Raw genomic sequence first — 14,683 nt, forward strand, 5'->3', positions numbered from 1 at the left:
TGAGTAAGAGCCGTTGTTGTGCTATGCGCTTCCCTGAATCCATGTTGATGTGTGGCGAGCGGGAAATGCTCTTTCAGTGTGGGTAATAGTAGGGATTCTAAAATCTTAGCTATCTGGAATTACCAAATGGTGAATCGAGAGATTCAGAAGGTGGATGAGATATTCCACACCTACTATATCGAGCTTCTTTAGCATTATCATTGAGATACCATTCGGACCTACAATTTCGATTTGGAGATAATGAACTCGAAGGTGAAGGAGCATGGCTGAGGATCTCGAGTAAGATTCTTAGTTCTCCGAACTATAGTGCTTTTGGTCCGGTTCTGCGTGGCGGGGTGTTATATAAATTGCCTGCATAATTGTGTTGCGCATTTCTTGGCATCTGTATGTTGCAAGTTATTAAACGCAATGGCAGCGAGGTTTTGATTTCGATTATTGTTTCCAGATAGACTTTTGATAGTAGACCATAGCGATTTAGAGTCAATTGAGCAATGATTCAGGTGGTCTAACCATTTGTTGCGACGATGTTCGTCGACGATAAAGTAAATTTCAGCCGTCAACTGCTTAATTTGCTCATTAGCTGGATTGCTAGCACGTAGGAGATCGCGTTCTTGAGCCAATCGTGCTGCCTGAGATGGAAAATTTGGTCTAATATTCGGTGTTCTTCCTGCGGGGATAAAGCGCCTTGCCGTCTGAAGGACTATCTTTCTAAAAATTGCTTCATCCCTTCCGGCACATGTGGAGGGCGGCAAGTGACGTAGTGAATCGTCTATGTAGTTCGTAAGGCTGTGCCAGTCAGCTTTGTTGTAGTTAACGAACGTGCGCTTATCTGGCTCCACAAAGTCGGTAGACTTCTCTACTGTGATCAAGATAGGGATGTGATCGGAGATTAATGCCGTTTGGGCTTGCCAGGTGGTATGGGCAAGAAGCGACATGCAGACGATGGAAATGTCTGGGGAGCTTGAACATCGAGCAGTTATTCTCGTAGAGAAGTTTTCGTTGATTGCAGCGAAGTCCGAGTCGTCTATCTGGTCTGATAATGAAATACCGCGTGGATCGTTTGGTAGCTAGGAGTACCAACTCTCGTGGTGAGCATTGAAATCGCCAAGTATTATTTTGTTATCTCCTTGCAAAAGGTGGGCTATGCTGGGATGATAACTAGTCCCAATGCTGTTGACGGGTGGAATATATACATTGACAATTTCTAACTCAATATCTCCAGTTTTATTGAGATGCTCATTACTTCCAGGTAGTGGTTAGAAGAGGGGGAGGGGGTGGTACTGTCAATGTATAATTGACGCTTTGCTTTATGATAAGAGCAATACCACCGCCATGATCACGTTCCCTGTCTTTCCGAATGATGTTGTAATCACTGGAAGCGGAGTTGATGTTGTAATCACTGGGGTGTCTGCACAACACTGTGCGGTGTGAATTGCACTGGTGTGGCTGGGGTGGCAACTGTCAGGGAGCTAAAAAGCTATTACTCCAGTCCTTGTGCGAGCGTAATCCAGAACATCTTCTCATATGGCACCAATTTTTGCAGCCGTTGAACTGAATTGATGTTATGTTCCTTCTAATTACGTCCTGACAGACAGAACATGTCCATTGATTTGAACAGGGTCTGCTGTGTCCGGGGTATGGGGATTGGACAAAATTTTGTCCGGGGGGTGAAGTTTGGATACGGGATTGTGAGATCGTAATTATGGGGGTAGTGCTGGGGTTCTGAGGCTGCGTACTACAACATGATCCTACGAAGCTGGGGTTCCAGTCGCGGTGACTGGTGAGTCCTGAGCACCTTTTTAGGTGCATCAAGTTATTACAAACGGTGCATTGTACTGAGGTGGTGTTATGCATGTTGCGTTGTTGACATACTGAATAGAGCCAAATGCTGGGACCTGGATTCTGTTCAACGCCTGCTATAATTAAAAGGAATTTGAGCAAAATTGTCGACATATTTTGCTCATCTGGGGAAAAAACTTTCGGTTTGTACAGCTGTCGCTAAGTTGACAATCTTTGGCCGAATATGATTCGGGTCGTTCCGGAACGGAGATCCAATTGTCGTGGGAACGTGTTGTTGTATTTTGTATATTTGTTGCCGTAACGCATACACCTTATAATCATTACGCCATGGTGCAAACCAAGGCGAATCTATGGAAGGTGACGATAGAACTACAACAAATACAACATGTACAAAACAACAGGTGATTATTGTTTACTTTACTTTGTATTTGTTAAAAGATAAGTAAACTGTCAAAGTTGCCTGTTATTGTTTTTACTTTTGGGTTTTTTGTATTTTTCGTCACAACAACCACAAGTGTGACAGTTCAATTGTCTAAGCAACTATATAAAAAAAAATAATCAGCTGTTCTTCTGAGGTCACCTTCTATAAATTCGCCTTGGTGCAAACTGTCTGCAATAAAAATCTTTGTGTGTAAACGCGAATGCAATTTTAAAGAAGAATAATAAAATCTTATACGCGAAATGGGGATTTACAATAACAAATTGTTTGACAGAGGAGCTACATGAAACCAAGGCGAATTAAGAAACAGCTGATTTTATGCACTCACCTTGTTAATACTCCTTGGTTTTCATAACTGGAATGCAATCAAATATTTCCATTTTAATGCAAGAAGAAAAATTGGATACATTATCTGCTCTCTGGACACTTTTTAGATATAATAATACACTAAAAAGTATAAACTTGTGTACTCATATGCGTGGAATGTTTTAGCACGCACGGTGACACTATAGCGATAAGAAAGCGACATCATACTCGATGAATATCAACTTCAAGATGATACGTTTGGGACACTTTTTTGATAGTAATTGTTGGCAGGGTATATATAAAAGTGAATGTGTGTTTGTTTGTACGATTGTTTGCGTAATGGCACTCGACTTACAGTAAGGAAATTAATGAACAATTTAATCGGGTTATACCAAGGTGCATTTAATAAGGTGTCATCGGGAGCACAGCTGATTATAGAAATAGCACGCGATAATGTCAAACTCCATAAAAAATAAAATTAGTGAATTCGTCTGTATTTATTTCAATTCGCCGCTGCTGTCACCTTGTTAAATACGCCTTGGGCCAAAGCGAATTTATATACCAGGTGGTGTCGATCGCACAGCTGATTATTGTTTACTTTACTTGTTTAGATGTTTGAGCTGTCAAATTGTCTTGTATTTGTTGTGGCGAATTCTACAACAAACGTAAAAATAACAAAAACAATATGGAAACTTTGACAGCTTAAACCACATAAACAATAACAAATTACAAGTGGTTTTTGTAAATATTGTACTTGTTGTAGAATCGACACCACCTGGTATATAAATTCGCCTTGCCTTGGGTTATACGTTTGTGACACTTTTTGATAGTAATTGTTGGCAGGGGAATTGCAGGTGGCTTCATGTGTGATTGTGTTGATGCAAAAGTGACAGCAGTGGCAAATTGAAATAAATACAGTAGAATTCACTTATTTTTTATATATAGAGTTTGACATACGGGCGTACGGGCGAATATTTTTTATGTGTGTAGTTTGACATTTGTGCGTGCTATTTCTGTAATCAGCTGTGCTGCCGATGGCACCTTATTAAATACACCTTGAACTGTTACTTGCATGTGTAAACGCTAGTTACGGCCATTCTCACAATGTACGATTAAAAGTTAACGTGAACTTTAACCGCAAGTTAGGCTAATTTGAATTTCACAATGTACGATTAATTCTTAATTGACACTATTTAACAACAAAGTTGCTGTTAAATATAACCGAACAAATTTCGCCGGTTAGCATCTTAATTGTAAGAAATATAATAAAAGAACATGGAAAAACATTTATATTTTTGTAATATTTATAATTTTTAAAAGTGTAAAGCGAAGAAAAGTAAATTTTGCACGGGGTGATCCATATACCACCCGGATATTGCACTTACAAACCAAACAACAAATGTGCACTTTTGCTTGTTGGTTTTCAGTAATTGTTGTTCAGTTTGTTCTATAAATTTGACAGTTAGGTACCTTAATATTTTTGAGTTTTATACGTTTTTTTTATTATACCACTAAGAAACCACAAATTATTATTTTGTATGCCGTCTTTTAGACAATTTTTTATATTTCAATCTTTCATTACACTATTTTTCGTAAACAAATGTATGCATTATTGCCATACTTTCTACTGAATGCTTTGGTTAAGTAATCAAATGATGGTGAAACGTAAATCGGTAACCGTTGGTTAAGTGGTCCCCGTTAAACAAACCGACAGTTAGTTAATTTTCCGGTTAAAATGAAATAATCGTACATTGTGAAAATGGCCATTAGATGTAATTATTTCACGTGTCGACGTGGCCCTTTTATTGTCTAAACACTATTTTAAAAACAATAGTACGGCAACTCCATTATTGAATAAAAAATTTATATTAAACAACTGACGCGTTCGATGCCGAGTTCAATTTATTGAAGTGATTCACATCTCATTTATAAACTGGAAATTTGCAAATTTACTGTTTTGTTTAGTGTATATTATAATATACTTACGTAAAATACATTTTTTATCGATATAAAAGAAGTGTAAAATTAGTAACAATGTCGGCCGATGTGGCAGAAGCTGTGCAAAACTTAGAATTACCTCCATTGCGTACATTAAATGACTTCATTTTAGGCTCTGCCCGTTTTCAGTTGCCTAATCTGAAGGATTTCGATAAATGGGGTAATCGCGTTGTAAAGAATCTTCTGTATTATCAGACAAATTACTTTTTGATATTTCTATCGAATTACGCTCTGATGATATTATTCAATCCGTTAAAAATTTTATGCGGCCTTCTTGTCCAAGCAATGGTTATAGCAATTATTTTGCATTTCTTTAGTGGTAAACAAAGAATTGTTGGTGTTAAACTACATAATCCAAATCAAAAATGGTACTTCTTAGCCGGTTCGCTGTTAATGGGTTACATGTTGCTGCATTGGTTCGACGCGGTATTATTGACGAGCTTTACATTGTTGTTACCCTTTTCGTGTAAGTATCACTTGAATTTTGTTTAAAAATGTAAATTTGACTCAGATTAGGGAAATAGCACAAACTGTCAATTAGTGCTTTTAGGGGCTATAAAAAAAAACAATTAAGAAAGTATGGTCGGGCTAACTAAATGTTTTTCGGAAGCGGGCCTTATTATGGACCGATCATCATAGAATTAGTTCACATGAATTCCGTATATATAAAACTTATTTGGAGCGAAATTTGTGTAGATACATAGACAAATTTAACATTTATGACTGATAAAATGCTATTACGGGAAGACATTTGTATAGGGGCTAGGTGAAATAATGGACCGATTTCAGCCAGTTTTAATAGTCATTGGACCAAAACAATTGTATGTATCAAATTATATCGAAATATCTTCAAAATTGCATGGACAGCCAGCCAGAAGGATTTACATCGTTTAATCGACTCAGAAATTGATGCTGAGTAGATCAGTATACTTAAAGGTGGGCATTACCAATAAATTATAATGCAAATTACTCAGTTTTGGATCGACAATGGGACAGTTTCTGGAAACGTATTTTTTAATTCGACTTATTGAAGAAAATCTGAAATTCTAAATTTTTATAGATTAATTTACCGTATATTTTATATAAAATCGAGTTCATAAGAAAAGAGTTTCATTAAAGATATTTGAGAGATATTTTGTATTTAGGATTGCTCGCTGCTGGAGTTGCTTACCTTATGAGCTTCGCATATTTTCACAATCCCACATTGTTTTTCGTCTTAATATTCTGAATTATTTTGGTACCCTAGATTAATTACTGTATAACTTCTTACTTACCTATTTAAACTTATTGGCCTTATATTTCTTTGGTTTTGGGTTAAGCAAATATTTTACTTTTTAATATTTGAAAGTATTGTAACATGACATTTATTGAATATTTAAACCTTGTTTTTATACCCTTCAGCTTCGTGAGAAGGGTATATATAAGTTTGTCATTCCGTTTGTAATTTCTACATTTTTCATTTCCGACCCTATAAAGTATATATATTCTGGATCCTTATAGATAGCGGAGTCCATTAAGCCATGTCCGTCTGTCTGTCTGTCTGTTGAAATCAGTTTTCTGAAGACCCCAGATATCTTCGGGATCCAAATCTTCAATAATTCGGTCAGACATGCTTTCGAGAATTTTGCTATTTAAAATCAGCAAAATCGGTCCACAAATGGCTGAGATATGAGGAAAAAACCAAGACAACCTCTATTTTTGACCTATTTTTTAACTATATCTGGATTACTAAGACATTAATATAGACAATATGGATATCTAATGATAGATATTTCAAAGACATTTGCAACGACGTATATAAGACCATAGTAAGTTGGACCTACAATGGGTCAAAATCGGGAAAAAAAATTTTGAACCCGAATTTTTTTTTTTTAAAAAAAAAATTTAAAAAACAAAAAAAAAAATTTAAAATTTAAAAAAAAAAAAATTTTAAAATTTAAAAAAAAAAAAATTTTAAATTTAAAAAAAAAAAAATTTTTAAATTTAAAAAAAAAAATTTTAAATTTAAAAAAAAAAATAATTAAATTTAAAATAACAATCGAAAAATTTTTTTTTTCAAAAAATTCAAAAAACAACTGGAAAAAAAATTAAATTTTGTTTACCTAAAAATATTTAAAATTTTGAAGTATAATTTGGTGAAGGGTATATAAGATTCGGCACAGCCGAATATAGCACTCTTACTTGTTATACTTAGGTTTATTGTATTACTATGTAAAATTATTTTGGCCAAATTGGCTTTTTATTACTGAATAAAATAAAATAAAAAAAAAAATAGGGATTTGGCTGGGGAGCTAATTTTGTTTTTATGAATGTAATAGGACCATTTATTTTAATTGTTATTTTTTTATCTAAATATAATTTTAAATAATTTTTATTTTTTCTTTTTTAGTAACATTTGTACATGCTTCGTTACGTTTAAGAAATTTAAAAAATAAAGTCACCAACACCATGGTTATTTTAAATCCATCTACTCCAATGGGGATGTTCTTAGACGCTTTCAATATTGCAGCCGATAGTATACTCAACTAAATTGTTTAATAATGAATTTCACCACAAAATAACTGAACTAAGACATGTTTTTGTAATATTTAATTTAATTTCATTCAGTTTAAAATATGTTTATAATGCAGTACGAATCAAGTTTGATACTGTACACAATTTCTTTGTACTATACTATGTACATTTAAAAAACTTGAAACAGCTTTCTTTTGTAGTATATCTTTAATGTCTCATTGTATAAAAACTTATTTAATATTGGTGGATACGCGTATTAAATGAATTAATTACAGCGAATAATACACAATTGTTTAGAAATATGATTTTTTTTTACAAAATATATAATATAAGATGTTATTGTAATAATATTTTTAATATAAGATGTTATTGTAATAATATTTTTTTTTCAGTATAAAACACAAACTATATCATCTAAGAGTTTTTGTAATTATTAATATTTTCTTTCAATTCAAAATATTCATGTAATGAAATATACATAATTCAAGTTTAACACTGTGAATGATGCCAAAAACACTAACAGGTTTCTTAATATTATTTAGATTTTGTAAAAAATCTTTATTACTTCTTCATTGTAAAAACAATTATAAACACAAAAAGTGTTTCCTTATGTATTTACATCAAAAGAACCTTCTTTTCTAACAAAATTTTATTGTTTCTTTATTGTATAAAAAATGACTTAATTTTGTTGTATTTAAAAAGTTTTTTTTAATTTTTTGTATTTTTGGTAATAACACTACTGTTGAGCTTTGGGTAAAATAAACAAATGTAATGTTTTGTTTATGAATGAATTATTAAATTTGATTGTTACGTAAAAATATTAATACACAACTAATTGTTTAAAAATAATTTTTAACTCTAAATATCTAAACTAAGAATTTTTTCTAATACATATTAAACATAATATATTTATTTTCTTTGAATTTCAATTAAATATGTATATAATAAAATATGGAATTTAAAAAATTTTACTTGTTGCAAAAACACTTCTGAGATGTGTTTCAAAAAACACATGTAAACAACACAACACAATTTTTTGTAATAATAGCTTTTTTGTTTTTCTTTGTACAAACAATTTAATAAAAATGTTATTTTTGATTAAATTATTAAGTTAGTTTTTTTTTATATTTATGTACAATAATATTTGATATATTGGGATTTTAAGATTTAAATTAAAAAAAAAAAACGGGACTGCATAATTTTAACATAAAATGGGGGACATAACGATTTCCTTAAGATATACATTTCTTTCAAATACTGGTTAAACCGAATATAACACTAACGGCGGAATGAAATAAGTACCCAAATTTTAAGATGTCCTTCATATCGAGGGACTATATTCAAAACCCTCTATCTTTGATTTTCACGAAACTGACTTTTTGATGGTAAAATGTTCAGTAAAACAGCCCTCTATGGTGTGAGTTTCATAACAAACATATTTTTTGCTGTTTTATTTGCATTTTTGTTATTTTTCTGCCTTATACAATTAATTTTTTCCGATTGCAAATCTCTACCATTTGAAATAATTAATTTTGAAATATTTTTTGAAATAATTTCTTCTTGAAATTCATGTTCATGCTAAACAAGAATTTTACATTATTCAATCATTTCTCATCATTCGCTATAGCGAATGCCAATTCTGAATTGAATTACCATGAAAATATTTGACCTTTTTGTTTTTGGAAAATATAATGTCCATGACAAAAAAATAAATGGTTAAAGTTGGAGTTTTCTTAAAAAAGTGTCTACTTTTAAAGTGTCATCCAAAGTAAATTTTTTTTTTTTTTAGAATTTTAAATTTGGTTGGCGGAGTTGAAAAACTCTCAAATTGCCAGGTTATCCCACGTTGATTTTAGTTCCCAGTCGACCTATATCTTCATATAGGAAGCTGGAACTTTAAATCATTTATTAAAAAGTTAGGTTATGAAAACCAAAAACGATTGCATGTGGACAATGCAAACTTCGAGAAACTGTAACGCGGTACAGTTAGACGACGCCAAACATTATCCAATGCGAGAGTGAGCCGCAAAACTCTCGAAGGCAGCGAAAAAGGGACGGCCTGATTGCCCTTAAGCGATAATGACAATGACGCGCGAGCTCTTTCTCCACCCAGAGCTGAATTACGACTGTCCAAAGTAAATTAATTTTTTTTTTTTTGGTGTCTAGGGTTCCATAAGTCGATTGTTCGAACAATCGACTTTTTGCTGAAAAAAGTCGAAAAGTCGAAATCGACTTTTTGGTCGAAAAAAGTCGAACAATCGATAATGTCATCTCAAAAGTCGAAAATAGTCGATAAAAGTCGAAAAAAGTCGACTTTTTAGATTGTTAAAAAAAAATATTTAATTGCAACATTATACTAAAACTATTACAATTTGGTACACTTGCATTTTTTGTAGTGTATGCTAATATAAATAATAAATAAATGTTTACAAATTAAAGCTTTTTTCTACACAACATTCTTCTAACTATTATCGCCTTGATAAATTTCATTTTATTTAATTGCTAAACATTACAAAAGGCGCATCAATAAATGTAGAACTATGTATTTGTTACAAGAAATGGTAAAAAGTTGAAAAAAGTCGAAAATAGTCTAAAAAATTCGAAAAAAGTCAATTTAACTAAAAAGTCGAAAGTTCGAAAAGTCGACTTTTATAAATTGCCAAAAGTCGAAAGTTCGAAAAGTCGACTTTTTAAGAAACGAAAAAAGTCGAAGGTTCGAAAAGTCGACTTTTTAAAAAACGGAAAAAGTCGAAAGGTCGAAAAGTCGACTTTTTGTTTCAGCTATAGAACCCTATTGGTGTCATCTATTATATTACGATAATTTACATCAATCAAAAAAATCGATGAGTGTTTGAGACGAAATATATGATGGTTTTATTATATGTTTGTCCCTCTTTTAAATCTTCCGTGGTTTATTATACATTTTCTTTTGTTAATTTTTCGTAAATTTTTTTTGTTTGCCTCTGCCATATTGCTAAAAACAGCTGATTCGGGTCTATGTTAGTCTATGGTATATATACTTTGTGCAATCAGTCCCCATAAGAAATGCACGGTGTGTGTGTACTCATTTTGGTGTCATCCGGAGAGTGGCCGGATCTGTTCACGTTGAACAGATAATAAAGTGCTTTATTTAATAAAAGTTGCCACATGCCTTAAAACATAGTCAAGACACATTAAGCGAATCCTGTCACTAGCCAAATAAAATTAGCAAATACAACAACCTTTCACAAAATTAAAGACAATCCATATGGCAACTTCATTGATGTTATGTTTTTTCCATGTACATACTACGTGTGGCAACTCAGTTGTCAGAATATGGATAACAAAATTGTGCGGGAATTTGATCGAAATGGTTAAAATTTTCTATTTTCCGGGTGATAGCAGTTAAAAAGTGTTTCAACAAAGAGAAAAGTGTTGTAAAACAATAAAAATTTATCGTTATTTGCAAAGTGTTATTAAAATATAACGAAATATATAAACAACATAGAAATTAAAGTAGCGTCTCGTGTTCGTAAAAAATAAAAGTCAATATATAAAAAAGTGTGCAAGTTTTAACAAAATACTGTTAAATCAATAAAATAAAAAGTGTTTGTTACAAAATCTTCTTCAAAAGTGTGATAAAGTTATTGCTGCGAAAGTGTAATAATTTTCGCCGCCATTGACATGCAATGCAGGCATTAACACGCAAAAGTCTCAGCCAACGAGTCAATAATATATAAAAACAAACAGTAACAACAACAGGAATATGATAGCCTCACTTTAACGGTACTTACCGCAGGAAATTTTCAGTCTGCTTGAAATTCCCAATAAAAATGGCTAGCTTCTTAGAGGATTTAAGTGCCGGAGCCAAAGATGTAGCGGAAAAAGGTACTATATTTTGTTTTCTAAATGAAATTGTTAAACAAAATTATTTTTATCCTTTGAAATAAGCTAAAATCAAACGTGCTGATCAGGCCATTTTAACACCTATGGCACATTTATTGCTGCAAGAAAGTTCACCACATTATATTTATGTTTTGAAATCTTCAGCGGCCAAAATGGTGGCAAAAGAGCAGATCAAGGGTAAGAAAATGATTTACCTTATTAATACAATTAATTATTTGAAGTTTCTTTTAGTTTCAGATCTTTTAAGTCTACCCTATAACAAGAAGTGGTGCCGTTTAAGTTTTGGCTGCAAAGCTTTAGATAAATGTACCCGTGGCGGTATTGTCACTCGAGGCATTACTGAATTTTGTGGCATTTCTGGCGCCGGCAAGACCCAGTTACTTTTACAGTTGTCCTTGACTGTACAACTGCCTCAAGAATTGGGTGGTTTAGCTGGTGGTGTTGCATTTATTTGCACTGAGGATTCTTTTCCTTCGAAACGTTTATTTGAAATGTCCAAAACTTTTGCCAAGAATTATCCCTCGCAGGATATTAACTATTTGGCCAATGTTCATGTGGAACATGTCTTGCAAAGCGTAAGTTTTTTCTTTAAATTAAGAAAATTGGCAACTTTTTAAAAAAACAAAGAAAATATTTAAGATATTTTCTTAATTTCTTGTAAAACAATAAATGTTTGTATCATTTGTACATTGGACTTCCTTAAGGAACAACTTATGAAATGTGTTTCCGAACGTTTGCCAACTTTGATGTCTTCGGTACGTATTGGCTTAATTATTATTGACTCTGTTGCTGCTGTATTTCGTACTTTTACAAATTATATTGAGCGTGCTAAAGATATGCGTAAATTGGCAAATTATCTACTACATTTAGGCGATAAATATAATTGTGCCGTGATTTGTGTTAATCAGGTGAGTTTGTATATTTGTTGATTATTTATTTGTATTTTGCAATACACTCGACTTAATTTAATGAAAGTACTTTAGAAATTGATGCTAAATATTTTATTTCAACAAAGTATTTTATTTTTAAAAACTTATATTTAACTAGCTATGTATGTTTGTTTGTTTGTTTGTTAGTTTAGGCCAAAATTTGTAACTTTATTTTGAACCAGTTCTCGTAGTCCGAATATTCTTAAATATGGCATTCATAATTTCTTACACTTGTGCGGTTACTGTGTAACTCAATCCGAAAACGAAAATGTTCGAAAATGTGTGCTAAATACATTGGAAATCGAATTGAATTAGGGAGTAACCCCCCCGTTTACATTGCAATATTATGTTCGGAAATTAGAAATCAAATTCGAAAATCCGAAGTTATGTTCGGAAAAAGTTTAAAACTGTTAAAATAATCTCTAGATCATTCTTTGATTCTAACTTATTTAAAAATGATGTAAATTCCACAGTTACTGCCATGGTCTATACCAAAAGGCTTTAGTTTGTCAGTTACTTTGCAAAACAATTGAGACCAAGTATTGTGATATTATATAATTTTATAAGTATGAAACCAATGTTTTAATAATTAACTTTAAATTATATTTTCTAATAAGACGAAATGGAATTTAAAAGTTTTGAGTGCTAATATCGCTATTGAAAAGAAATATCAAAAATATATTTTGTTGCTTTATTTCTGATAGTGCAGCTTTTTTAGCATCTGTCAGCACAAGAAGCCAGCAACAAGACTTGAAATTCATTTAGTTTAACTAAAAATTAACAGATCTGAATAACTTGGAACTCTATTGATATAACTTTTAATGAATCGAAAATGAACCTACATATTCCATAAAGAAACGTCATTAATCTACTCAAATGGGTTAATAAAAACACGTTTAACTCAAATAAGGTACTATAAAATTTTGATTTCGAGTTTTCAAATAATGGTGCCCCACCATCTTCACTAAAGAGTTTTGTACGGCCCTCCAAGATTTTCCATCAAAAAATAATTTTATGTGGTCCTCCACTAGAATTACTTCAATTGAGTTTTAATGGGTTTCCTGAGTTCTTCACAAAATACATATTTCTACTGTGTCGTCTCATAACCTCAAATCAATTTTATAACAAATGAACGCATGTGGAAAACACTTATGCGACGTATGAATTACAATGCGAGACAATATTAACAAATGTCATATCAATGAATAGTGAATGAAATGATGAATAAGTCTTCCATAGAAACCTTCAAGATTTCATCAAAGAGTAATGACTAATAAGAAACATACCTTATATAATAATTTGACATATGCCCTGTGCAGTAAATCTATGTTTTCTTATATTTTTTACTTATCGTTGCATATATTATTCAGTTTACCTTATAATTTGCTTATAAGTAAAAATTAATAAAATTTTCGTATTATTTAAAATATTTTGATGCTTTGTATCTTATCTGCCCGTATTTTCGTTTTAATTTTTATTCTTTGCTAACCTTTTAAAACATCACCATCAATATCCAACAACACAACTATGATATCTTTTAAAAAGTTTACAGTTTAATTTCACTTATTAAGACCTGCATTTTAAGGAAAGTACTTATATATGTATATATATATATATAATTTGACCTTTGACCTATACATTGAATATATATTTCTTTATATTTTTTACTTATCGCTGCAAAAATAATTCAGTATACCTTATGATTTCGTTCTATTTCACAAATGTTGATCCCTTGTATCTAATCTGCCTGTATTTTCGTTTTAATTTTTCACTTTCGTAATTAACTGTTTGACAAGTTCATCTTTAACAACCAACAACACCAGCAAAATACTAATCCAAACTTCACTCTATAAGTCAATAAAATTATTCATAACATATCACCCCCTTTCTCTATCATCAGGTGGCCACGATCAGTGACAAAGAGCCTGAAGTACCATGTTTGGGTCTATCCTGGGCCCATTTGGGTCGTACTCGTATGCGTATCAGTAAAATACCCAAACAAATACAACACCATGACAAGCTGTTAACTGTGCGTAAATTAGAAATTCTTTATTCCCCCGAAACACCCATCCAATATGCGGAATTTCTAATAACCGAAGAGGGGGTTATTGATGTGCCTTAAGTAAATAAAATCTATGCTTAAAATTTTATTTTCAATTGAATTTTGGCATATATTTTATGACTGTTTTGTTGTTTTATTATTAATAATATCTAAAGCTAAACATAGGATTTGTACATTTAATAAGTTATTATATATATATGTATGTATGTATATATTTTTCTTTGTTTTTAATATTTTATTTATTTTATTTTCATTTTATTCATTGTAATATATAAAGCCATTTAGGCCAATTTAAATATACATATATTACAAAGCTGTATTCCTGAATTAATAATAAATTATACACATAACTATAGATATACTATAAACTATAGATACACTATAAATAAAAATCCATACTAAATATATCAACATACTTTTTATATTATCAAATCAAATCGAATCCCAAACCAAAAAAAATATTTACAAAAATTTAAAACAGAAATTGAATCGATCCCAGCAGTGATATACAAATTTGTATATACAAGTTTCATTTAAATAAATACAAAACAAATACATAGTATATAGCCAGAAAAACAAACTCAAGTATAGAGTCAATCATAGAAAAAATAAATCTATTCACCAAGGGCATTTATCAGTTTAAGACGAAAGGCATTATTAGAATGGGAGAAAACTCTCAGTTCCAAATGTAAATAGTTCCAAGATCGAGTTATTCTCACTACAAATGATCGCTCATATAATGCAACATAA

At 31.5% G+C, this 14,683-nt stretch overlaps 2 protein-coding genes across 2 annotated transcripts; both read left to right on the forward strand.

The window, feature by feature from the left end:
* Positions 1–4,457: 4,457 nt before the first annotated feature.
* Jwa lies at positions 4,458–8,163 on the forward strand. The gene is made up of 2 exons (XM_065514643.1): positions 4,458–5,009; positions 6,933–8,163. Exons 1-2 carry the CDS (start codon positions 4,580–4,582, stop codon positions 7,070–7,072), a joined length of 570 nt encoding a protein of 189 aa, XP_065370715.1. The 5' UTR covers positions 4,458–4,579; the 3' UTR covers positions 7,073–8,163.
* A 2,706-nt stretch (positions 8,164–10,869) lies between these two features.
* LOC135962839 (DNA repair protein XRCC3-like) lies at positions 10,870–13,993 on the forward strand. Its single transcript, XM_065514741.1, has 5 exons — positions 10,870–10,924; positions 10,988–11,119; positions 11,174–11,517; positions 11,647–11,850; positions 13,772–13,993. The coding sequence occupies exons 1-5, from the start codon at positions 10,870–10,872 to the stop codon at positions 13,991–13,993; spliced, it is 957 nt and encodes a 318-aa protein (XP_065370813.1).
* Positions 13,994–14,683: the final 690 nt, after the last annotated feature.

Source organism: Calliphora vicina, chromosome X (genome assembly GCF_958450345.1).
Source record: "Calliphora vicina chromosome X, idCalVici1.1, whole genome shotgun sequence".
NCBI classification, from domain to species: domain Eukaryota; kingdom Metazoa; phylum Arthropoda; class Insecta; order Diptera; family Calliphoridae; genus Calliphora; species Calliphora vicina.

Excerpts from the sequence above, each read along its gene's own strand:
- Jwa (XM_065514643.1), top strand. The coding sequence starts at position 4,580 with ATGTCGGCCGATGTGGCAGAAGCTGTGCAAAACTTAGAATTACCTCCA. Across the intron at positions 5,010-6,932 it reads ATTGTTGTTACCCTTTTCGT|TAACATTTGTACATGCTTCG; the intron begins GTAAGTATCACT and ends TTTCTTTTTTAG.
- LOC135962839 (XM_065514741.1), top strand. The coding sequence starts at position 10,870 with ATGGCTAGCTTCTTAGAGGATTTAAGTGCCGGAGCCAAAGATGTAGCG. Across the intron at positions 10,925-10,987 it reads CAAAGATGTAGCGGAAAAAG|CTAAAATCAAACGTGCTGAT; the intron begins GTACTATATTTT and ends CTTTGAAATAAG. Across the intron at positions 11,851-13,771 it reads CCGTGATTTGTGTTAATCAG|GTGGCCACGATCAGTGACAA; the intron begins GTGAGTTTGTAT and ends CTCTATCATCAG.